This window comes from Piliocolobus tephrosceles, chromosome 5 (genome assembly GCF_002776525.5).
Source record: "Piliocolobus tephrosceles isolate RC106 chromosome 5, ASM277652v3, whole genome shotgun sequence".
In the NCBI taxonomy this organism is placed as follows: Eukaryota; Metazoa; Chordata; class Mammalia; order Primates; family Cercopithecidae; genus Piliocolobus; species Piliocolobus tephrosceles.
The window spans coordinates 143,450,691-143,475,566 of record NC_045438.1 but is presented as its reverse complement, the minus strand read 5'-3'; the positions used below and the strand labels follow the sequence as shown (position 1 = coordinate 143,475,566).

The following is a 24,876-nucleotide window of genomic DNA, read 5'->3' as shown; positions in this document are numbered from 1 at the left end:
AATACTCTAATATGTGGCATAGTTGTTAGGAAAGCAGGCATACTGTAATGTTCTCAGAATAAATTATTACCACTTTCAAGGAAGGCAATTTAGCAATATGTATTAGGAGGCTTAAAAAATGTATGCCCTTTGATTTATACTCTAGGATCAAACACAAAGCAGTCTTTTCTATGAAAATAATCAGGAACATAGCTAATAATTGTATAAAGATATTAATTCTAGTGAAAAGTTAGAAAGAGATGTCAGCCGGGCACGGTGGCTCATGCCTGTAATCCCAGTACTCTGGGATGCTCTGAGGCGGGTATATCACGAAGTCAGGAGATCAAGACTATCCTGGCTAACACGGTGAAAAACCCCATCTCTACTAAAAATACAAAAATTAGCCGGGCATGGTGGCACGTGCCTGTAGTCCAGGCTACTTGGGAGGCTGAGGCAGGAGAATCACTTGGACCTGGGAGGCAGAGGTTGTAGTGAGCCAAGATCGCACCACTGCATTCCAGCCTGGGCAACAAAGCGAGACTCTGTCTCAAAAAAATAAAAAAAAATAAAAAAAGAGAAAGAAAAAAAAGAAAAAAGAAAAAGATGTCAATAAGTATGATGATATACTATAGCTACCATATTAAAAATCCAGTTTTTTGAAGAATTCTTGTTATCATGGGGATATTTTTATATTATATTAATTGAAAGAAGACTACCAAAATATGTATATATACCAAATTATATACACAATATGTATATAAACAAAAGACTAGGAAGTCATACTTCAAAATATTAATAGTTATATCTGGATAGTGGGATTACAGAATATTTTTACATCTCATTTGTATTGTTCTTTACTTTAAAAATTATTTCCAATATTATGTATCACAATATGTCTTATTAAAAATCAGCTAGTACTAAAGGCTTTTCTGGACAATGTTAATTTATTATTGTTGGAATAATAAACCAAGTAAATAGTTTATAATAAACAAGCAAAATATCTCCTTATGTGTTAGTGAAAATTGCGCAAGAAAAAAAGAACACTTTTCCCTCAGCCAAAAGATCCTTCTGAGTTAGTTAAAGAATGAAAACACAACTAAGCAGGATTTGAAATAAAACATGCAGGAGCCTTCCTGAGATAGGTTATATTTTTCCTCCTAGAATCTGCTCATTGCAATTAATTAGGCCTCTTCAAGAGTAAATTTTCCCTGTGCTATCCAATAAGTCAATGTGATATTCATCCTGATTCTTACTGTGAATGAGAGCATCAACACAGATTAAGATGGATGTATCTGCCATTTGTAATGAGATTCCACAAGGTATCTCCACCCACCAGTTCCTTTCTGATACTGGCAATTTCTGATTTTTGATATCCTAATGTCTAGTTGTCACTTCCAAAAGTCTAACAACCTCTAGTCCAAACCATTTATTAATCCTTAATCTCTGCCTCATCCTCTTACTACCAAACAGGTATTCAATGTCCAAAATTAGATAGTTCCAATGAGATAAAAGAAAATAAAATTCACAAATAATATTGTCAAAACAACTTTTAACATGGTGTTATAAGTCCTATTTCCTGGAAGCTCTTTGGGGACAAGGTTCATGTTTAGTTTAATTTTTTTCTTTTCTTTTTTTTTAGATGGAGTCTCTCTGTTGCCCAGGCTGGAATGCAGTGTCGTGATCTTGGCTTACAGCAACCTCCGCCTCCTGGGTTCAAGCGATTCTCCTGCCTCAGCCTCCCAAGTAGTTGGGATTACAGGTGCCCACTACCATGCCTGGCTACTTCTTTTGTATTTTTAGTAGAGATGGGATTTCATTATGTTGGCCGGGCTGGTCTCGAATTCCTGACCTCAGGTGATCCACCCGCCTTGGCCTCCCAAAGTACTGGGATTACAGGTGTGAGCCACTGTGTCCAGCTAGTTTAATCTTTGTTTCCTTTGCATATAGGACAGTGCTCATTTCGTGAGTATTTATTGATGATAGAAGTGAGATGAGGAGGAGGAAGAAGAAAGGGAGAGGAATGCATTTCTAGGCAGGGTGACTACATGAAAAAAGGTATGAGCTTTGAGTGCTAGAGGCAGTGAGAAGACCAGCTCTGTTTAAGAAGAAGGATCATGCAAGGGGACTATAGAAATTAAGGCTGTGGCACCCAAATGCCCATCAATCAATGAGTGGATAAAGAAATTGTGGTATACATACATGATGACTACTACTCAGCTATAGAAAGGAATGACTTAATGGCATTCACAGGGACCTGGGGGAGATTGGAGACTATCATTCTAAGTGAAGTAACTCAGGAATGGAAAACCCAGGAATGGAAAACCAAACATTGTATGTTCTCACTCATAAGTGAGAGCTAAGCTATGAAGATGCAAAGGCATAAGAAAGACACAAAGAACTTTGGGGACTCAGAGGGAAAGGGTGGGAAGGGGTTGAGGGTAAAAGACTACAAACTGGGTTCAGTGTATACTCCTCGATTGATGAGTCAAAATCTCACAAATCACCACTAAAGAACTTACTTACGTAACCAAATCCCTCCTGTTCCCAAGAAAACCTATAGAATTAAAAAAATTTAAAAAAGATTTAAAAAAAAAAGGACATTAAAGTTGTGGCAAACATGGCAAGACTGTGGAGGGTCCCAACATTTAGCTCAGGAGTTTGTCTATAGTCTGAGTCAGTGAGAGACCAGATTGAAATCTACCCTATTACATGAAACAATCCTAAATTCCTCAATGCTTCAGATCAAGTAATTGGTTTATACCAAGAGAAAGTTGGTGCCAAGGGAAAGATAAATATTAAACTTAAAAAAAAAAAGGTCTGTAACTACGTAGAAATGAACCCATCAATTTGATGGAATTAGATACACTTGTTTTTAGGTATAATTTCCTGGAGTAAAATTAACCCTTTTTAGTGCATAGTTCTACAAGTTGTAACAAATGTATACAGTAGTGTAACCACCACCGCAATCAAGATACAGAAGAGTTACATCATATGAAAAAAGTTTCCTTATGCTTCAGTAGTCAGCCCTTGGCAACCAATGATTTGCTTTCTGTCCTAATAGTTTTGTCTTTTCCAGACTGTCTTATGAGTGGTATCATACAGTATGTAGCCTTTTGATTCTGGCTTCTTTCACTTAGGATAATGCATTGAGAATAACCCATGTGATTGCATGCATCAGTTCATTTGTTTTTATTGCTGAGTCATATCTCATTGTATGATATAGTTTGCTTAATCATTAATTCATAAGGACAAATATTTCTTTTTAACATAACACATAATGTGGTACCTTCTTTTTTTTTTTTTTTTTTTTTTTAAGACAGGGCCTTGTTCTGTCACCCAGGCTGAAGTGGGGTGTGTTCACAGCTCACTGCAGCCTCAAACTCCTGGGCTTAAACCATCCTTCCACCTCAGCCTCCTGAGTAGCTAGACTACAGGTGTGTGCCACTACACCCAGCTAAGTTTTTGATATTTTTGTAGAGATAGAGTCCCACTGTGTTGTCCAGGCTGGACTTGAACTCATGGGCTCAAGCAGTCCTCTCCCCACTACTTCCCAAAGTTTTGGGATTACAGGCATGATGGTGCAACCATGGCTAGCCCAAAATAATATTTATAAGCTTTAGGGATTTATTTACTAGTTGACAAAGAAAGGTGACGACAGGAAAAAGAGAAAATGCAAATAGAGTATGCATTAATTTCAGAAATGTGAATGTCACTGCCCAGTAGACTCATTTTCAGAGCAATTTTTTTTAATAGTGTATCTTTTAATTGTCATTTTATAGCTACCCACCGCAGCTGCCCCCCACCCTTCCCTTCAATGACGATGTTTGCAGGCTTCAGGGGACTAGGGAACAAAGCTGGGGCCTGGTAGCCCCACTACGCTGCCAGCCGGGAAGAACAAGTCACAATTACAAATTATCACAACAGTTAGCGCCTGTACTTGGGGTATCTGCAAAGTGAGGAGGCCCCAGCTCCTCATTGTACAGGGGTCTATTTGGCAGTGACCTTGCTCTGGAGGCAATGATACTCCTTCAGCCTGAGGGAATTGATGTTGATGAACCCGGTGGCATCAATTGGCTCATAATCACCCTGCGCGTTCATGCTCACCAGCTCCTCGTTGTAGGGAGACAGTGGGGCCTCCCGGCTAAGGATGTACACCTGGCCCTTGAGGACGGACACCTGCGCTTTCCCTTCCACTCGGTCCTAGGACTTGGCGATGCAATGGCGGACAAATTCACACTCAGGGCTATGCTGGAAACCGGCAAATTTCAAGCTCAGCAAATTTCAAGCCCAGGCCTTGTTTGATTTTGCGCACCTCCCGCCTGGTCCATGGTGAAGGCCTCGATGTCTAAATGAGTGTGGTAAAGGATGGTGCCTGCTGGGGTCTCATAGATACCTCGGGACTTCATTCCAGTGAAGCGGTTCTCCATGACGTCAGTACTTCCCACACCGTGCTTGCCCGAGACTTCGTTCAGGTACGTGAAGAACTCCAAGGAGGTCTGGTGGGTGGAGCCATCCTTGACGTTGGTCACCTTCACGGGGACCCTTTACGCTGGTCCCTTCACAGGGACCCTTTTTAAAATTCGTTCTCGAGGATGTCAGGGGTGTTGAGGGCTTTGGCCGGTTCCTGGGTCTTCGTGTAGAGACCTGGAGGTACTTGGTTCTTGGGGTTCTCCAGGATTCCAGCCTCCTAGCTGATGTGCATGAGGTTCTCGTCCATGCTCCATGGGTTCTTGGGAGTGACGGGAATGGGAATCCCGTGTTGCTTTGCGTATTCCATCAGCTCATTACTGCCCTTGAACTGGTTATAGAACTCGGGCATCCTCCAGGGTGCAATGACCTTTATCTGGGGGGGCCAGCGAGTACCAGGTGAGCTCAAATTGGACCTGATCGTTCCCCTTACCCGTGGTGCCGTGGGCACCCTCTCCCACTGGACGATTTCCACTTGTTTGCTGGCAAAACAGGACCTGGCAAGAGAGGTGCCCAGGAGGTAGCGGTCCTCACACGGTGTGCTGGACTGGATGGCCGGCCAGATGAACTCCTCCACAAACTCCCTGATGACATCCTCCATGAACACCTTTTTGGCCACAAGTTTCAGTGCTGCCTTCCTGGCTTCCTTGAAGTCTTCCTTCTGGCCAGTGTTGGCCAGGTAGGCAATGACGTCAGAGCCTTGTTCCTTCATCCACACGAGGATGCAGGAGGTGTCCAGGCCTCCACCATAGGCCAGAACCATGGAGCCTTTGCTGGACCTGGCATCTGGGATTGGAGGCGCTAGTTCTCAGCATCTGGGGTCTGTCTTCATAGTGCAGTGAACCACTCGGGCTCAGGCAGCTGTGGCAGGCAACAGAGCAGGAGCAGTCAGATTTTTAAACCATTGTTAAAGGTTTACAGTTCTGTGTCCTTTTGGAAGCAGTGTGGCCTCAGACTGACAACTGACCCTCAAAGAGGAAGAAAAACCCTCACCTTGCCCCCCGACAATACTGCAGCACTGTTTCTCATAACTTGTAACTGCTGCTTCCCTACTCTGTCCACGGAGCAGGTGAGTATGGGACTTAGCTGAAGCTGATAGTCATTTCTAAATTTTGTCAATACTTTGCCTTCAGTTTCCTCTTTATGCCTGTTTTAATCCATTGATATCCTTCTCACCATGGGTTTTCTTTGATGACTTGGAAAGCTATTTTCTTTCTTTTTTTTTTTTTTTATTTGAAGTTTACTTTTCCCATTGCAGATACAAAAAAAGAAGCATATAAGGTTTTACAAATGCAACTTTTTTTTTTTTTTAGCACTAGGTAATTATATCTATCTATCTATTTATTTTTTATTATACTTTAAGTTCTAGGGTACATGTGCATAACGTGCAGGTTTGTTACATATGTACACCTGTGCCATGTTGGTGTGCTGCACCCATCAACTCGTCAGCACCCATCAACTCGTCATTTATATCAGGTATAACTCCCAATGCAATCCCTCCCCCCCGCCCCCCATGAGAGGCCCCGGTGTGTGATGTTCCCCTTCCCGGGTCCAAGTGATCTTGTTGTTCAGTTCCCACCTATGAGTGAGAACACGTGGTGTTTGGTTTTCTGTTCTTGTGATAGTTTGCTAAGAATGATGGTTTCCAGCTGCATCCATGTCCCTACAAAGGACACAAACTCATCCTTTTTTATGGCTGCATAGTATTCCATGGTGTATATGTGCCACATTTTCTTAATCCAGTCTGTCACAGATGGACATTTGGGTTGATTCCAAGTCTTTGCTACTGTGAATAGTGCCGCAATAAACATACGTGTGCATGTGTCTTTATAGCAGCATGATTTATAATCCTTTGGGTATATACCCAGTAGTGGGATGGCTGGGTCATATGGTACATCTAGTTCTAGATCCTTGAGGAATTGCCATACTGTTTTCCATAATGGTTGAACTAGTTTACAATCCCACCAACAGTGTAAAAGTGTTCCTATTTTTCCACATCCTCTCCAGCACCTGTTGTTTCCTGACTTTTTAATGATTGCCATTCTAACTGGTGTGAGATGGTATCTCATTGTGGTTTTGATTTGCGTTTCTCTGATGGCAAGTGATGATGAGCATTTTTTCATGTGTCTGTTGGCTGTATGAATGTCTTCTTTTGAGAAATGTCTGTTCATATCCTTTGCCCACTTTTTGATGGGGTTGTTTTTTTCTTGTAAATTTGTTTGAGTTCTTTGTAGATTCTGGATATTAGCCCTTTGTCAGATGGGTAGATTGCAAAAATTTTCTCCCATTCTGTAGGTTGCCTGTTCACTCTGATGGTAGTTTCTTTTGCTGTGCAGAAGCTCTTTAGTTTAATTAGATCCCATTTGTCAATTTTGGCTTTTGTTGCTGTTGCTTTTGGTGTTTTAGCTATGAAGTCCTTGCCCATGCCTATGTCCTGAATGGTATTACCTAGATTTTCTTCTAGGGTTTTTATGGTATTAGGTCTAACATTTAAGTCTCTAATCCATCTTGAATTAATTTTGGTATAAGGAGTAAGGAAAGGATCCAGTTTCAGCTTTCTACTTATGGCTAGCCAATTTTCCCAGCACCATTTATTAAATAGGGAATCCTTTCCCCTGGAAAGCTATTTTCTCTCTTTCTAGTTATTTATTGAAAATTGAAGTTGCCATCCTTTCAGCTCCACAATATTCTCTGAAGCCAAATTTGTGACTTCAGGTTGTATATCGATGGGTGAGCAATCAGACATGTGGGGCCATGCTCCGTTTAACCTTCAAATATTCACACTAAATGGACGGAAGAAGAGTCAAGAAAAAAAGAGAGGCCACAGTTGATATGTAGAGGTCTCTTTATTCATTTAATGGTAACAGGAAGCCCTCTCTGCCTCACGCCCGCTCCCCCCACAGGCCCTGGTGTACATGTGGGTGGCAGGAGTTCCAAGAATTTGATCTAGTCAAGGGGGGAAAAAGGTAATTTAGAAGCTTCTGTTTATTTAGCTTTAGGATTCTTCCAGACAAATTCCAATAAGAGCCTGTGGTGTTAAGGTTTCTGCTATTTGGAGATAGTACTTTGGATTTTCATAGAAACTCTCTGTTGAATAACAGTGCTCTGGAAGCCCAGAGCTAGGGGAAGACTGGGTGCGTGACAAGGCTTTTTTAGGGTTAGAAGTATATAAGCAACAGAACCTTTAAAAAAGAAATGACAGGGACAGATAAAGAAGTTTACCCTCGCCCCCTCCCAGCACTATTTGTGCCTTAAAAGAAGGGAAAAACAAAAGTTCTTTTCAATTTAAACTGAATTTCTAAGGAGAAAAAAATTTCATTGTTTTTAGAATATAACTGATTAAAACGAAAACTGAATGTTGAACTTGAGAAAACCATACAAATTAAAGAAAATGCATATTAGGTTTAAAAGAAAAACTTCCTGTGATATGATGAATATGCGTATTCAACACGGCTTTGGAAAACATTGTTTTTTCACTTTAAGGAGCAATCTTTCCCTTCACTTAGTCCTCTAGTGAGCAACTGTTCAGGAAGAGTGAGAGGGTGGGTTTCCTTAGAGGTCACGAATCAGAGCTGTAGGAGACACTGAAATATGGGCTTGACCAGAACACTGTGATACATGGATAAGCTTCTTCACGACTCCAAGGGATGATTTGTTTGTGCTTTGATACATGGTATTTCAAAACCAAATTGTACGTGTATTCACCAACAAAAGAAACTGAAGAAATTGCATGAGATTAAAAGTTACAAAGATCGTTGGGTTTTTTGTTTTTGAGTCACAAGCAAGTCATTTTTAAAAGCATTGTGCTCAGCAAGACAGGTTTATAAATGAATGCTACTCACAGATGGAAACTAAAGAATGAACAAAACCACTAAAAGCTACATAAAAGGTTTCTTATTTTTCTGTACTGTATGATTAATTAGAGCCATCGTGTGAAAAAGAGAGGAAAATTGCTTCTCTTCATGGTATTTTGCTATTAGGGAGCTTTTATTAGATATTTATTTAGGTATACATTTTGTCACGTGTATGTATAAATGAGAGTCAAGTTCATTATTTGAGGTCTCACTAATTGGGATTTATGATAAGTCACATAGAGATGGTTTCAAGTTTACCTCTGCTTAGCAAATGAAAAATAAACGACTGTGAAGGGCGGATTGAAAAGATGAACCTTCTAAAGCATTTTGGAAGCTCAATATGCAAACAACGGAGACACTAACTAGAAATGCTTCATGTTTATCCTTAAAGACAAGAAGCCTGAGAATTTCTAGGAGGCAATACTTTGTTACCCTGAGCAGCTGTACATTTTTCTTTTTCTGTATATTTTAAGAGAAAGGAGTTTTATGTGTACTCATAAAGAAATAATTTATATGAATTTCAGAATATGAATCCTGCAATTTCTTTGAATTTGTGAACATTCACTGTCAAAGGGAGATTACGGTGGTCTAAAATTCAAGACCATGCCAACTTTAAAGAAGGTAAACAGAGGAAAATCTTGGGGCATACAGCACGAATGCCTCTGAAAGGAAGTTGGCATGAGATAAGAGGCTGAGGTCTGGAGGAAACAAATAATAACTCAAGTGCTCTCCAGTGGAGAGGAGGCTGAGAAGAGGCCACTCTGGCTTGCTCCACAGGCCCTAGACCACTCCCGGGCTGCTCAGGTGTGAGTCTGTTTGCTGATTTGCTGACATCACCGGCCTCAAAACTCCTGACACAGCAAGTGCAAAAGAAACCACTGAGGTAAACAGCACATTCTGGGATCTGCAAGTCTCCTATAAGTAGCTGTTCCAATTTCCAAATGTTAATACAAAAAAGTAAGCTCATAAAGAACTTGCTGATGCATTGTATTTTTAAAATAATTTGGGTGACACTGCATAGCTCACAAAATATTTCCACGTGCATTATCTTAATGCAAACGACAATTGCGTAGGGGTGGATTCAATTCACCTACTTTTGCTTACAAGACGGCCCAAGCACCGAGAAGCGAAGAAAAGCACTTAGCACGCAGGACTGCAGAGCCACCCAGCCCTCTGCGGGTTCCCAGGGGGAGGCGCTCGAGGGTGAAGTACAAACCCATCCCCAGGCTCCGAAAGAAAAGTCTACAAGCTGACCTCTGTGGGAGGGTCAGGGCCCAGGGTCTAAATATAGACATGCTGTGCAGCGGTTTCTGTTTCTTTCACGCACAGCACAGAAGGAAAAGCGTTTGGGGTTCAGTTCTGCCAGGAAATAAATACATAACCGGCCTCGTGGTGGCCATGCTGTAGCTGGCACACTCTGAGCAGGCACCTTGGGGGATGACAGGGGCATCCTCTGCTAAGCGTGGGAACAGCCTTGGGCGCCCCAAATGCTGGGGAGAAAGAGGGCCCCCCTCCCTGGGTATGAGTCACCAAATCCTTGAGCGACTTAGGTGCTCCTGCCCCACCCTCTTCTCCACCTCAGCCCAGCCTCTCAAATACCGTGATCCGCAGACACCCCCAGGTTGGGAAACCGACTGAACAAGAGGGAAGAGGCAAGTTCAGTGGACAGGAATCCCTGGAGACACACCCAGCAGCCAAGGAGGGCAGAGGTGCTCCATTCGGGCCGCTGAGCCATCCTTCTTGGCTCGCTTCTGAAAAGAAAGGGTAGTGGGCACCGTCCACTGGAAGTGGGCTGGCTGCCTACGACCCCCACCAGCTCTAAGTCCAAGGGTTCTGCGTGTTCAGATTTCTTTCTGAGTGGCCCCTACCACCCTCGTCCTGCATAAGAAAGAATTCAGGGACTCAAGGTAGGCATTCTGTAGAGATTTGAATATTCGGTGATACCTGGACATTCAGCACAGCGCAGGAAGATGCAGTTTCCAATAGATTTCCAAATATCTCCATAGCTGCCCTCAGACATCGCCAGCCCTTGTTCTGCCTCTAGGAGACTCCCAGAGCTGTGTGCATTTCAACCGGGCCCATGTTTTGAGATTTGGGGAGAGACTGTAGGGTGCATTTTCTGATTAGACAGCGTGGCCACTGGAAGAACCATAAAATTAGAAGTTGATTGATTTGAGCTTGAGTCCTAGTTCCAGCAGTGAAAACCCACTCTGGACTTGTACACAAGTGTCTGAATGTTGGCTCTGTTCTGCCACACTGTGGCCTGTGATTTTTAATAAGTCCTTTAACTTCTCTGAGCCTCAACTTCCTCACTTGCAAAATGGATACAATTACCAACCTTATAGGGTTGGACTGAGGATTGAGATAATGCCCAATAGGGGAGCTGGCACAATGCCTGATAACTGAGAGGTGACAATGTGCTAGCAGCCCTCACTCTCAGTGCCTCCTTGGCCTCCGCCCTCGGCGTCCACTCTGGCAGCACTTGAGCCCTTCAGCCCGCCACGGCACCATGGGAGCCCCTCTCTAGGATGGCTGAGACCTGAGCCTCCTCCCTCTGCTTGCGGGGAGGTGTGGAGGGAGAGGCGCGGGTGGGAACCGCGGCTGTGCTCGCCGGACGGTGTGAGTTCCGGTGGGCGCTGGCGCGAGCTCGGCGGGCCCCACACACTGAGCGGCCAGCCCGCGCCACCGGCCCAGGGCAGTGAGGGGCTTAGCACTGGGGCCAGCAGTTGCGGAGGTTGCGCCGGGTCCCCCAGCAGTGCCGGCTCGCCGGCTTCGCACTCAAATTCTGGCTGGGTCTTAGCTGCCTCCAGGTGGGGCAGGGCTCGGGACCTACAGCCCGCCATGTCTGAGCTCCTCCTCCTGCGGTGGGTTCCCCCACGGCCTGAGCCTCCCTTACGGGCGCCGCCCCCTGCTCCGTGGTGCCGGGTCCCATTGACAGCCCAAGGGCTGAGGAGTGCAGGCAGGGCTCTGGACTGGCAGGCAGCTCCACCTGCAGCCCTGGTGCAGAATCCACTGGGTGAAGCCAGCTGGGCTCCTGAAGTGGATGGGGACTTGAACTTTTATATCTAGCGGAGGATCATATGTGCACCAATCAGCACTCTGTGTCTAGCAGTACTCTGTGTCTAGCTCAAGATTTGTGAATACACCAATTGGTACTCTGTATCTAGCTAACTAGCACTGGGTGACTCTGTCTAGCTCAAGGATTGTAAATGGACCAATCAGTCTAGCTCAAGGATTGTAAATGGACCAATCAGCAGGATGTGGGTGGGGCCAGATAAGGGAATAAAAGCAGGCTGCCAGGACCAGCCAGCGGCAACGCCCCCCAGTCCCCTTCCCCACCTTGGAATCTTTATTATTTCACTTTTTGCAATAAATCTTGCTGCTGCTCACTTTTTGGGTTCATGCTGCTTTTGTCAGCTGTAACACTCACCGCAAAGGTCTGCAGTTTCACTCCTGAAACCAGTGAGACCACAAACCCACCGGGAAGAACAAACAATTCCAGACACACTGCCTTTAAGAGCTATAACACTCACCACGAAAGTCTGCAGCTTCACTCTTGAGGGCGAGACTATGAACCCACCAGAAGGAAAAAGCTCGAGACACATCTGAGTGTCTGAAGGAACAAACTTCAGGCACACTGTCTTTAAGAACTGTAACACTCACTGCGAGGGTCCGTGGCTTCATTCTTGAAGTCAGTGAGACCAAGAACCCACCAATGCTGGACACAATACTAATATGGCCCCCAATAAATGACAGATTTGTTACTCCTTTCTCTCTGAGCTTCAGTTTCCATACAAGAAAAAAATGGGGGGGGGGGGCTAGAGATAGTACAGATTCTTCTAGCTGTATAGAGTAGTTGTGGGTCTCCAATGAGATAATGCATGTGAAATCATTTCCACCCTTAAGCATGTGAAGTTTTAATCAATTTTATCAGGTTGACATTGGGCCCTTCATGTAGTCCACACGAGGGTAGGAAAGTATGAGGAAGAGTGGATCTGTTTTGATGTAGGATAAGGTAAGGAAAGGCCCTGAGAATTGTGCTCTAAGACTGAGAGAAGATACCATTGATCAGTACAACTGGAGGCAGCAGAGTGCTAGGAGAGATTGCCCTCAAAGAAATGAGGGCCGGGTGCAGTGACTCACGCCTGTAATCTTAGCACTCTGGGAGGCTGAGGCAGGCAGATCTTGAAGTCAAGAGATCAAGAACATCCTGGTCAACATAGTGAAACCCCGTCTCTACTAAAAATACAAAAAATTAGCTGGGCGTGGTGGCATGCGCCTGTGGTCCCAAGTACTTGGGAGGCTGAGGCAAGAGAATGGCTTGAACTCGGGAGGTGGAGGTTGCAGTGAGCGGAGATCATGCCACTGCACTCCAGCCTGGTGACAGAGCAAGACTCTGTCTAAAAGAAAAGTAATGAGAAAGGGGTGGATAGGAAACCAAGAACGAACTGTGGCCTGGACACAAAGGAATGTTCATGTACTGACTGTACTGAGACAGTGAGTGGTCTGAGTGATGCCTCACAGATGAGCAGGGGCAAGACCAGGCAACAAGTCCCAGACCCTGAGCTAGGACCCTCCGTGCCCCACATCACCTTCTCAGATGACAGAAATAGAGACAGCACTGGGAGTGAGGGCGAAGGAAAAAAATATATATAACCTTACCCTGAAGATTATGCTTCTCATCTTAAAAAAAAACAAAAAACAAACAAACAAAAAAACCAGGTATCTTAATTTTTTAACTGTTGTGGGGAAATAGAAGAAAATTGATTTTTTTTTTTTTTTTTTTTTTTTTTTTTGGTCCTTTGAGGGAATTATAACGATGTCTGGGTTACTCAGTTAAAAGCTGGGTTAAAAACATGAAGTCAAACTATATGCTTTTCTTACGAGATCAAGATATTCTTTAATTCTTTTCCTTCTGTGTACAGGATATTATTGTTTTAGATTGAAAATACAGACTTTTAACTCAAGGTAGGGAAAGAAAATGGAGTGGGAGAACCAGACAGCCAGAAAGCTCTTCAAATCTAGTGGGACTCCTGGTTCTTCCACAACTGGGTCTTAGCTTGACAGAACCATTACAGCCTCCGCTATAGTGTCTCTCCCCTTTTTTCTATCCTTGTTCTTCTGTATCCTCCTGCCTCTGCTTGTCTGTGTCATCCTGGCTCAGGTCTTAAATGGGGGGAAAAGATCTCTGTTTTTGTGTACAGGTTGTATAATCATATTACAATGTCAAAGAAAAAGTAGGGTTGATGACTGGCCTAATACATTGTGAATCATAATCATTTACTGCTTATTAAATAAACTATCCCTGCGTAGTTGCCACTGATGATATTCCCAGGGTACAGATGAGATGAAGTGGGACTCAGAGCGTTCAGAGTCCCTCGTTTGCTCAGAGCTTCCCCTGAGAGAGGATCAGAGCTATGGATAGAATTGGGGTCCCCCGGAACTCAGGGGTTGTCCCCTCTGATGACCATGTTTACTCATGCTTTTTGGTGATTAGAGATCTTACCACTTGCAAATAACTATACTGTATAAGAATACATCCAATAATGGGATACTACTTAGCAACAAAGAGGAACAAATGTGCATGCAACATCGTCGATGAATCTCAAATTTATCATGTTAAGTGAAAGAAGCAAGACTCAAAAGGCTACATACTGTATGATTCCGTTTATGAGATATTCTGTTTTTTGTTTTTTTTTTTTTAAGATGGGGTCTTGCTGGTTTTCTTTCTTTCTTTCTTTCCTTTTTTGAGATGGAGTTTCACTCTTGTTGCCCAGGCTGGAGTGCATTGGCGTGATCTCAGCTCACTGCAATCTCTGCCTCTTGGATTCAAGCAATTCTCATGCCTCAGCCTCCTAAGTAGATGGGATTACAGGCATATACCACAATGCCCAGCTAATTCTGTATTTTAGTAGAGGCTGGGTTTCTCCGTGTTGGTCAGGCTGGTCATGAACCCCTGACCTCAGGCGATCCACCCACCTTGGGCTCCCAAAGTGTTGGGATTACAGACGTGAGCCACTGCGTCCAGCGCCGGGGTCTTGCTATTGCACTTGCCTAAGCTGGAGTGCAGTGGCTATTCACAAGCAGGATCCCACTACTGATCAACACAGGAGTTTTTACCTGCTCTGTTTTCGACCTGGGCCAGTTCACCCCTCTTTAGGCAACCTGGTGGTCCCTCACTCCCAAGAGGTCACCATACTGATATTAAACTTAGTGCAGACACCCAGTCAGCAGAGCACACTATACCCCAGAACTCCTGGGCTCAAGCCATCCTCCCGAGTAGCTGGGACTTTAGGCATGTGCCACTGTACCCAGCTCATGAGACATTCTGGAAAAGCCAAAACAATAAGGACAGAAAACAGATCACTGGTTGACAAGGGCTGGGGAAAGGGACTGACTCCAAATGGGCATGAAGGAATGTCTGGGGTGATGGAACTCTTCTATATATTCATTGTTGTGGTGATTACACGACTGTAAGTGTTTGTCAAGATCCATAGGACTGTACACTTAAAAAGTATGCTGTACTTTATGTAATTATACCTCAATAAACATGACTACACTTTTTTAAACTATTAACAAAGATTGACTGATATATATGTTGGAGTGTTTAGAATAAAGTATACAGATGTCTATATTCAGACAGCATTAAAAATAAGATTTATTAAAGGATTTATAGAGAGATATATAGTTAGGTATGTGATGTAGGTGGTAGTTACATGGATATTCACTGTATAATTATTTCAACTTTTCTATATGTGAAATGTATTAATAATAAAATGTTAGAAAACATTTAAAAATACATCTAATGCATTTTCTTCACCACCTATGCCATTTAGAGGGTTGCTTGTAGACCCATACACTTGCTTTCATACTCTCTCATGCGTTCAAGAGTACTCTCTCTCTCCCCTTCAAACCATCCGAATAGGAGTAAAGTTTCCCCTTGGTACAGAGGGGAAGAGCTCTTGGGGTTCTTTGCTGACTCACTTACATGAATTTACTGTCCTCCCTTTGATGCAGTATCAGCAAGCGAATCCTTTATGGCATTTTTTTTTTTTTACTTGCTTGAAAATGGAAGGATTGGATTAATTTCACTCAATTTGTAACAAACCTCAGGGAACAAGCTTTGGGCAGCAGCAATTCAAAGTGTTAGCAAGTATCTCAGTCTCCGTTTTTCTTGATATTGCCTGGTTCTTGCTGCTGGCTCAGGCTTTGCCTACCTCTTTCCATCCCACCCTGTAATGGAGATAACAACTAAGACACCTGCTCCCAAGCACAAGAACATCTCTGATGTCTCAGAAACCAGGCATCCCTAGAGCCAACCCTTGATGGGATTGGAAATGGTCTTGTTTCCAAATCACCCTCTGTTTGGTGGAGGATGAAAAGATCTCCCCTTCAAAGACTGTGTGAGGCATAGGTTTTTGAAAATAGATATGCATACCTTCTCCCGATTACCCTGACCTTTAAAATAGCCCAGTTTCCAGCTGGAAACAGAAAGAGCAGCACAGCGTGACTGGAGAGTCACAGATGTCCAGCCTCCATAAGTAAGTACATGGATGGTTCAATTCCCAACCAATACAATCCACTTTACAATTATAATCATTTTTTAATATTTAAGTGAATCAGATTAGATGCACTTAAAGTGTCTCAAACTCTACAAGCTTTCACTGGGATTTGGGTATATGGATCCTGTCTGAAGAAATTTATTTATATTGACATAAAAAGGTACCCAAGTTATTTTGTGAAATGAAACAGTAAGTTGTAGAACATGGTATTATTCTGATCCCATTTAAAAATATATTTAGCTCAGCACTTTGGGAGGCCAAGATGGGAAAATTGCTTGAGCCCACAAGTTCAAGACCTGCCTAGGCAACAGAGCAAGACTCTGTCTCTACAAAAAATTAGCTGGGCATGGTGGAACATTCCTGTGGTCCCAGCTACTCGGGAGGCTGAGGTGGGAAGATGGCTTGAGCCCAGAGGTTCGAGGCTGCAGTGAGGCTCCAGTGAGCCGCGATGGTGCCACATGCCTGGGTGACACAATGAGACCCCATCTCAAAAAAAAAGTTTTAGGTTTTAGCTCTTATTTTTAATGTTTAAAAATGGATATTTAACTTAATGGGCTATAATCTATTAACATCATTGTTTATTTGATGCTCACATTGTCCCAGTTTTGGCAGTAGAAGCCCCTCCAAGGCAGCTCCCCAATCCTTTTGACAGATTTCCTTTAGTTTTTTTTTTTTTTTTTTTTTGAGCACTTCTTTATTTTCTGGCACAAGGTATTTCAGCCTAATCTTGTAATTTAACTGCTGCAGCCCTGGGATCAGAATTTTTCCAATGGGCCCTCATTCCTTTTGGTGTGACTGATATTCAAAAACCAAGATCTGGGTACTAGGTCGCTCATTGCTATTGGGTATTACTCCTTCTAGATCCTTTTAGTGGACAGAGCTAGGAAATATCTGTGTATATCTGTCTATCTAGATTATTCTAATTCCAAGGCAACAAATAGGATTCTTTTTTGTCTTCACTCATTTTATATTGTATCTGCCTTCTCCCACAGTGAGAACTCTGGCTCCCAACACATCATGTAGGTACTTGTTTGATTAGTTCTGTGATACACAAAATAGTTTTAGAATTGTTATAACTGTGGTCTACAAAAAAACAAATCTGCTAAACAGAGTTTAAGATTATTTTTATGACTTTCTTTTTTTTTGCTTTTTGACTGAGGATATTTAGCCAAAGTATTGTGTTCAAATGTTACTTGGATTAATTCTTTTCATTTTCTTCCATGTAGTTGTGCTATTCATTTGAAATATAGTTCATTGGTTTCTGTTTGCATTCAATTTGCATTTTTTCTCATACTTGTTTATTTAATTTTATTTTTGAATGTATAGAGAATTGATAACATTTTAAAACAAAAACTATACAAAAAGGTTATATGTATATATATTTAGCATATTTTACAAAAGAAATAGGAGTGCTGTGCTGCATAGGGTGAGGGCTGGGAATTCTAGATGACTTTCTCTTTGTTGTATGTTTCTATATTGTTTGATTTTTATACAACATGGGTATATTAGGTTTGTATCAGATGAAAACAAAATCAAGACATATTTTTCAGTGCTATTGCCCAAGTTTACAGTTTTGACAACTGTGTAGGGAGGGTAGGAGGGGGTAAGGTGTGTGTGTATAATTAACATGTTCTTACACAATGAAACAATTTCTTGGATCTTGCTATTTCAGAGGAAAAACTGGTACTCACATAGTGGGTTGAATCTAGGCTAACATATTTCAAGATGCTTTCCATTCCCTAAGATCCTCCTTACCCCCACCTTGATACACTAGCTTAATGCTTCTGAGAAAATTTGCTATTCTGGTAATTTTCTGCTACTAACCAGAGACCAAGTTATCATTCTAGTGATTAACTTTTGGGCTCTTTAGATCCCTCATCAAACAAACAACCTGAGAATTACAGACTTCAGAATCCTTCGAGGTTCTGAGTTCTCTAATCCCTCTGCTGGTTTCATTTTCTTTTTTATGTTTATTAGCTGTCTTTGTATTTGCTGCTGCTTCCTCTCCTTTCCTTTTCCCTCCACACCCTCTCTTTTGTCCATCCTTGGCTTGAGACAGCTAAAATATCTGTCCAGATCATGTACATACAAAGAGAACACTTTCTCAACCAACGGACCTCCTTGAATTATTCAAAGTACCTTCCATTCTCCAGTTTCCCATCATTTTTCTTCCTTGACAGTATAAACTGGAATTGGACATTTGGCATTTGTACCCATGGATTTAATCATTCAGGCAGGAAGGATGAGGGTAAGCCTTCTACAGAAGCAAGTATTCTTCTGAATGATGAGAAAATAGGTAACAACATGTTTGAAGGTATATAAATAATTTTTATGCCAGTATAAACACTAGGGTCCCTAAAACAAAATGCAGTAGCATTCTCTGTAATTGGCAGAGCTGTTGGTAAACAAGATTCAGAACTGGGGAGAAACCCAGGCCTTGTGGGGCCCAGCCGCCTGTTGTCTGGGATGAGGCTGTTAATGGATAAATTTAGCAGGTGTCTAGATTGAAACCCAGGAAAATATGTGACCTATGAATTATACAGAACGTTCTAAAAGGTTTCTTTCTTTTTTGTACTTGGGGTAAGCCCCTCACTGACCTCCTCTCAAATCTTTAAGCTTGTAGCTTAAAGGAAATAGAAACCAAGAGAGGAATTTGCCTGGTATATTCTTCTCCGCTTCAGAGCAGAGAAGCCCAGCCTGAAGCCTAAAATCGCAGCACAAGGGATTTGTCAGTCAGTAGCGATTCTGATGGTCAGAATAGCAGCAAGAGACCAAATCAGCAGGTTGGAAAAGGCAGCAACACGGTTTCTGCTGTGGTCTGGGACACTTGGGTGTTTGTATCCACGTTGAAAAGCTCAATCTGCAACCATAGTGCCTCCCCATGCCGGTACAAAATCCCAGAGGGGAAGAGACCAGGGGAGAAACATGAGTGTTGTCAAGGCCTGACCCTTGCCAGATAACAGGTAAGCCAGGACAGAAAGCCGATAGGAAGCTGGGATACTCTGTAAATTGACGCTGGATCTCTCTGCAAGCAGGGGCCATCTGCAGAGTGGGTAGCCTTGTGCAGATGGAGGACTCTGGGAAAGATGCCCACATATTCTTCCTATCCCAAGCCCCTCTGTCTCCCTGAGATCTTGGCTTCAGGTTCTCATCTGAAGACAGTGGTATTTAGAAGAAAATCTAAGACTCTTTCTATGCATCAGAGTGCCTTCCAGAGCTGCACATGCAGTGAGGAAGAGCCAGCTGGGTTCTTACCTCCCTGTGTAGAACTGTCAACCCAGGTTGGTGGCAGACAGGAAAGCCCTCCTTCGAAATCCCACAGCCCCAACCACAGTCCAGGGCATGGTCTGTGGGATTCAGACTGTTGCCTGACCAGGTCCCCTTGTCCAGTCACAATTAAGAATGCCATCACACTGAGTCAGGAGAATGGCCCGTGAAGCAGAACAAGACAATTAAGTCACATTGACACGGGGAGGAAGTCGCCAGTGGTATCTCTGAGACAGCAGATTCCCTAATCCCAAGTGCATATCAGCTTTGTCACTGTTGTCTTTTCAGTGGGACAGAGAAAACTCATTTCCATTCCTTTCATTGGAGTCCACAAAAAGTGCTAACCAGCGGTCACCTCCATCAAAGCTCTACCTAACAGAGTTCAACTGTTGTTTTGTTTGTTTGTTTTGGTTTTTTTGAGACAGCATTTGCTGTGTCACCTAGGCTGGAGTGCAGAGGCATGATAATAGCTCAGTGTAACCTCCAACTCCTGAGTTCAATCAATCCTCCTGCCTCAGCCTCCTGAGTAGCTGGGATTATAGGCACACACCACCATGCCCACTAACTTAAAAAGAAAAACTTGTTCATAGAGACAGGATCTTGCTGTATTGCCAGGCTGGTCTCTAATTCCTGGCCTCAAGTGATCCTCCCACCTCAGCCTCCCAAAGCATTGGGATTACAGGTATAAGCCACCACACCAGGCCAGAGTTCAACTTTTTAAAGAGGTAAAACAATAAGTTCCAAATGGGCTCTGTCATCTGGTTGCATTTACTTGTACTGAAAACAGCCTGGAGATCCTCTGTAGGGGCCAACACTCCATTTTCCCAGAAGAACCAGAGTCACACCCCTAGGGGCCAAGATTGGTTTTTCCCTAGCATATCTGTGTTGCCTCCTGTGTGGTGTGGTGCAAGCCAGCTGAATGTGAGGGTGGGGTGCATGGCTGAGGAAGATGGGGATACCTTGTCCAGTATGACATTTCTCCAATTATTTTGTGAAAAAATGTGCAGGGGCAATGGTAAGCCCTTCGTACTGCCTCAAATGCCACTATTACTATTTTTAGGCCCTCAGCTCCCAATAGCTACATTGCCAGGAACTGTGCTAGGCACTTGACATATTTTATGTCTTTTAATCCCCCTCAATGACACTGGGAGGTTGGTATTATTGTAATAACCATTTTAAGGTTGAGGAAGTGGGCACTCAGGGAGGTGGAATAAATTGCCCACAGGCCAACAGCTAAGAAGTTGTAGAAACAGGATTTGAAGCCACATCTCCCAGTTGTCGAAGTTTATATACTTTTTAGGGTTTCTTTCCTTTAATCCCCCACCCCAACTGTGGCAGACTAAAGGAAAGAAAGGCTCTCAGGGCACTCAGTTATCTATGCCCGCCCCTCATTCCCATGCCCTGCCCTGACCCTGCTGTCATCATGTAGAAGGCCCAGGTACCCACGGAGCTGTTGCTCTGTCTGTACTCCTCCTTACCTGGGCAGGTCACAGGTAAGCAGTTTGACAGGGTTTACAGGACACCAGATGGGTCCTTCTCCCGAATGTCTGCTCAGTGTCACACATGTGTGTCTTTGCAGTGACCTTTGGTCTCTTTTAAAATTCAAATATCCTTAAGACGGGTAACATATTACTGTTCTCATACCTTGAATTGATTATTATTATTATTTTTTTACTACATTGCTATGAACTAGAAAAGAAAATAATCTAAATATTTAATTACAGATTCTGGGGGTGAAAGGAAGAAGTGAGGAAGGCTTAGGGAAGATGGACTTTGGGATCCATCGCTTTAATATGAGTTTAATTTTGATGGAACCCAGACGGTTATTGAGTAGACGAGGTGCCAGGTATTTTGCTAAGGGTTATAGGCATGCAGAGCATATTAAGGATTGGTTGTTACCTGGGGATATTTGAATATGGTCTGGGTATTAAATAACATGCGGGGATCGTTGTTAATTTTATTACACAGTTATGTAGAAAAATGTCCTTATATTTTAGAGATGCTCTTACTAAAATATTTAGTGTGGAGATGTCATAATGTCTGATTTATTTTTAAATGTTTCAACAGGAAATTAGATGAAGCAAATATGGCAACATGTTAATAATTGTTAAATTTAGGTGATAGATACATAAGATTCATTATACTATTTTCTCAACTTAATGTTTGAAAATTTTGATAATAAAAAGTATAACAAAAACAAACAAATGAGCAAACAAAAACACCTAAAGCTTTCCAGTAGCTCAAAATTGAAGTTCTATTGCAAAGATGACAATTAGGTTTTGTAGTAAGCAGGTGTCTTCACTCTTTCTCCCTTTCCACTTTCTTTAATTTGCTGCCTGCAAACAGGTACAGGTCTTTTGTGAGTTAAAAACACAACCCTCCAAAAATGTCACTTGATCCTGTTCCTGTTTCTAACTCACATTGACTCTCATGCAGCAGGGTTCTTGACCATCCTGGAAGAATATCAGAATTCCCTCCTTAGACACTATGCCAAAGAGGTTCAGGACCAGCCTGCTTAATGTTGAACTTACATTCAACATCTATTAATATATCATTTCATATTAAAACCATGCAGAAATCAGCATAGTATTCAGATGTTAGTCTCAAAATTTAAGTGAAATTTCTGTAGTAAAGCAGGCTTTTCTCATAATTCTTATTTTAAGAGTATAGACCAACTTCCCATCCATACTAGTGAAACCATGTAGATCCATAATCCAGCTTTTCTCAGTGACAGATTCCATAACGGAGGTATTATATTAAAACTGTAGGATCACAACTATTTTCCTATAGATATAAAATGAAGTTTCACAAAAACTGGAGTTTAAGGTACGCACAAGTAAAAGAAACATGATCAAGAAAGTAAAGGCCCAGAAAAAACTGATGGCTTCTTCAATTATATCAAAGAAAAGGAAGTATTTTGCTTGATGCAAATCATTTCCTTGTCTTTGAATTGTCATTTGGAAACCAACCAGCCCAGCTTGCCTCCGAAACTAGTAGACTGTGACTATGTTAGATACATGTTCCTAAGCCACTCATTCATCTTAATTTAACTGTCTATACCAGGGGCTTGTAACACATAAGGAAGAGTTGCCAACGTGTAACTAGGCATAAAGAACACTGTGTGACGGACTTCTATTTTATTTTATTTTTTTTTCAGATGGCGTTTTGCTCTTGTTGCCCAGGCTAGAGTACAATGGCACGATCTCTGCTCACTGTAATCTCTGCCTCTTGGGTTCAAGTGATTCTCCAGCCTCAGCCTCTCGAGTAGTTGGGATTACAGGTGTCCACCACCCCGCCCGGCTAATTTTTGTATTTTTAGTAGAGATGGGGTTTTACCATGTTGGCCAGGCTGCTCTTGAACTCCTGACCTCAGGTCATCTGCCCCCCTCAGCCTCCCAAAGTGCTGGAATTACAGGCGTGAGTCACTGCGCCCGGCCTGTGTGATGGACTTCTAATGAGAACACCACCTAGCACATAAACCAGGGCTTGGCTACTGGTGATCCACAGTTGTCACACGTTGCCTCAGAACATTGGTGTTATATATTTAAAATTCAAAGAATAAACTGCCAACATTTAAACTTGAGAGCTTTCCCATAGAAATTAGCATTTCTTGCTGGTTTTTTTTTTTTTTTTTTGAGACAGAGTTTCGCTCTTGTTACCCAGGCTGGAGTGCAATGGCACGATCTTGGCTCACCACAACCTCCGCCTCCCAGGTTCAAGTGATTCTCCTGCCTCAGCCTCCCCAGTAGCTGGGATTACAGGCGTCGACCACCATGCCTGGCTAATTTTTGTATTTTTAGTGGAGACAGGGTTCCACCACACTGGCTAGGATGGTCTTAATCTCTTGACCTCGTGATCCGCCTGCCTTGGCCTCCCAAAGTGCTGGGATTACAGGTGTGAGCTACCGCATTCGCCCACTTTTTTTGAAAAATTGGAAAATCTGCCAACCTGTACCCCATTCCCCATGGAAACAATCTGATGGCATTGAATGGTGGGTGTCCCACTATGATGGGACACATATTTTCCCACTTGCTCTACTCTCTACCACTCCCTATTGCTACCTCATACTGAGGCCAAATGTCAGTTGTCATTTATCATCGTGGTTTCACTATCATTTTTCTCACAGCAGAGACAGGAAGAAAGTGAACTATTCGTTACCCCTGAAAACAGATACCTTTCACTCAGTCTTCTCAGCAGCCCAGCCCCTCCACCCATTTGAATTTGCTGACATCTGAGATAAATAAACATCTCTAAGAACAGACACACGAATTTGTTACTTGTTCGTGAGAAATGGTTTTGGCATACATTTGAAATGCTTTTTCATTCTCAGATTACTCCAATGCTAAAAACTCCCTTTTGGTTAGAGTTCCTGTCTACTCAGTTGTGAGTTTGATGATTTAAGAAGCATACGATTGGGTCGTTTAAAGGAAATATGACTCACTGATCCTTGAATTTCACCTTATCTAGCTACACTGCTGAGAACCTGTTTGATTCAGATGTTCCATTTTTTCCCTACTGTAATAAACAAAAATTCCAATTCACATGACTCCTCGATCAATGTAAATATTTATTTGTATTTTCCATCTAGTTGGAGAAATAAAGAAAAGAGGCCCTGTGGCCCTGTCTTGCTCACCACTTGAAACAAAATGTATCTAGTTACCTCTAATTAGGATAGTGCTGGGAAGGAAATAGGAAGAGAGAGAGTCGGTAAAAAATACCAAAGTCCATTGGAAAAGGGAACACAGGAAGGTGGAAGAGAGGAGGAAAGGGGTAAGATTGGAGAAGATTTGCAGAGGGCAAGAAATGAGTGTGTTGCGGGAAAGTGTGGAAAACAAAGGCAGAGAGTAGGTAACAACCCATCGGGACACTCACGGTTGAGCTGGCGCCTCCGGATCCTGTCCCTCCATGGCCTGTTTCTGATCCAGTGTAATCGCGAAGGTAACACCATGGTCCCAAGAGAGCGGCCTAAAACCTGCTCATGGCAAGGGAACAAAAGAGTCTTGCAGCGATCACGGAAGTTAAGTCCAGACGTATAAAATTGAAAAAGAAAACATAACCCCCCCCCCCCCCCCCTTTTTTCTTTTCTTTAAAAAAAAAAAAAAGTATTTGAGGTTTCCTTTCACTTCTTTTATCTTGTAACTTGTCTTGCCTTTCCTTCCCTTAACTCACGACTGGCCCGAAGGCAGCTGCTGTGCTGGGCTGCCCTAGCCTCCTGTGCCATGTTTTATGCATGAAGATGATGGGGCGGTAATTTATTCAAGCAGAGACGATCACCGGTCTCCTGTGTCTGCCCTCGCGTCAGAGGAGCTGTGCAATGGCAGGGGGAGGGCAGGTGTGTCTGACTGCAGGCAAGAATGGCCTGAAATGGGAATCCCTCTCTGTAGGCAGAAATGAAGAGCAGAGCTTTGCTGCGGGAGCTGAATCAGAGCAACACTCCTTACCTTTTAGGGCGCATGATTTATTTACTGCTGGGTCCCTAGTATCTAATATAGTGCCTGGCACTTGGTAGGTGAGCAATAAATATTTGTTGACTGAAAGAATGATCCAGTGATAACCAACATAAGTGACATCATACCTTCCTTTTCACCAGTTAATCTGCCCAGTGAACTGTCTTCAAATATGTCTATTTGAATTTTCTCACCCATTCTTTTTCTCCACCTAGGATCACACTTGCCCCTCACCTACTCATTCATACTTCAAAGCCTCATTTTTTCCATGAGGCTTTCCTGAAGCCATAGACATGGGGC

The 24,876-nt window shown here is 42.8% G+C and overlaps 1 protein-coding gene and 1 pseudogene across 2 annotated transcripts in view; both read right to left on the bottom strand.

The window, feature by feature from the left end:
- Window positions 1-24,445, bottom strand: part of RIPOR2 (RHO family interacting cell polarization regulator 2) — a 244,921-nt gene extending 220,476 nt beyond the window's left edge. The window contains exon 1 of one of the 2 annotated variants that reach the window (XM_023209738.1): window positions 24,002-24,445. In XM_023209738.1, the coding sequence (XP_023065506.1) occupies window positions 24,002-24,077 (76 nt within the window). In that variant the 5' untranslated portion in view covers window positions 24,078-24,445. The remainder of the gene's footprint in view (window positions 1-24,001) is intronic. The other variant, XM_023209734.2, reaches the window with a different exon arrangement.
- Window positions 3,474-19,633, bottom strand: LOC111541094 (annotated as a pseudogene).
- Window positions 24,446-24,876: the final 431 nt, after the last annotated feature.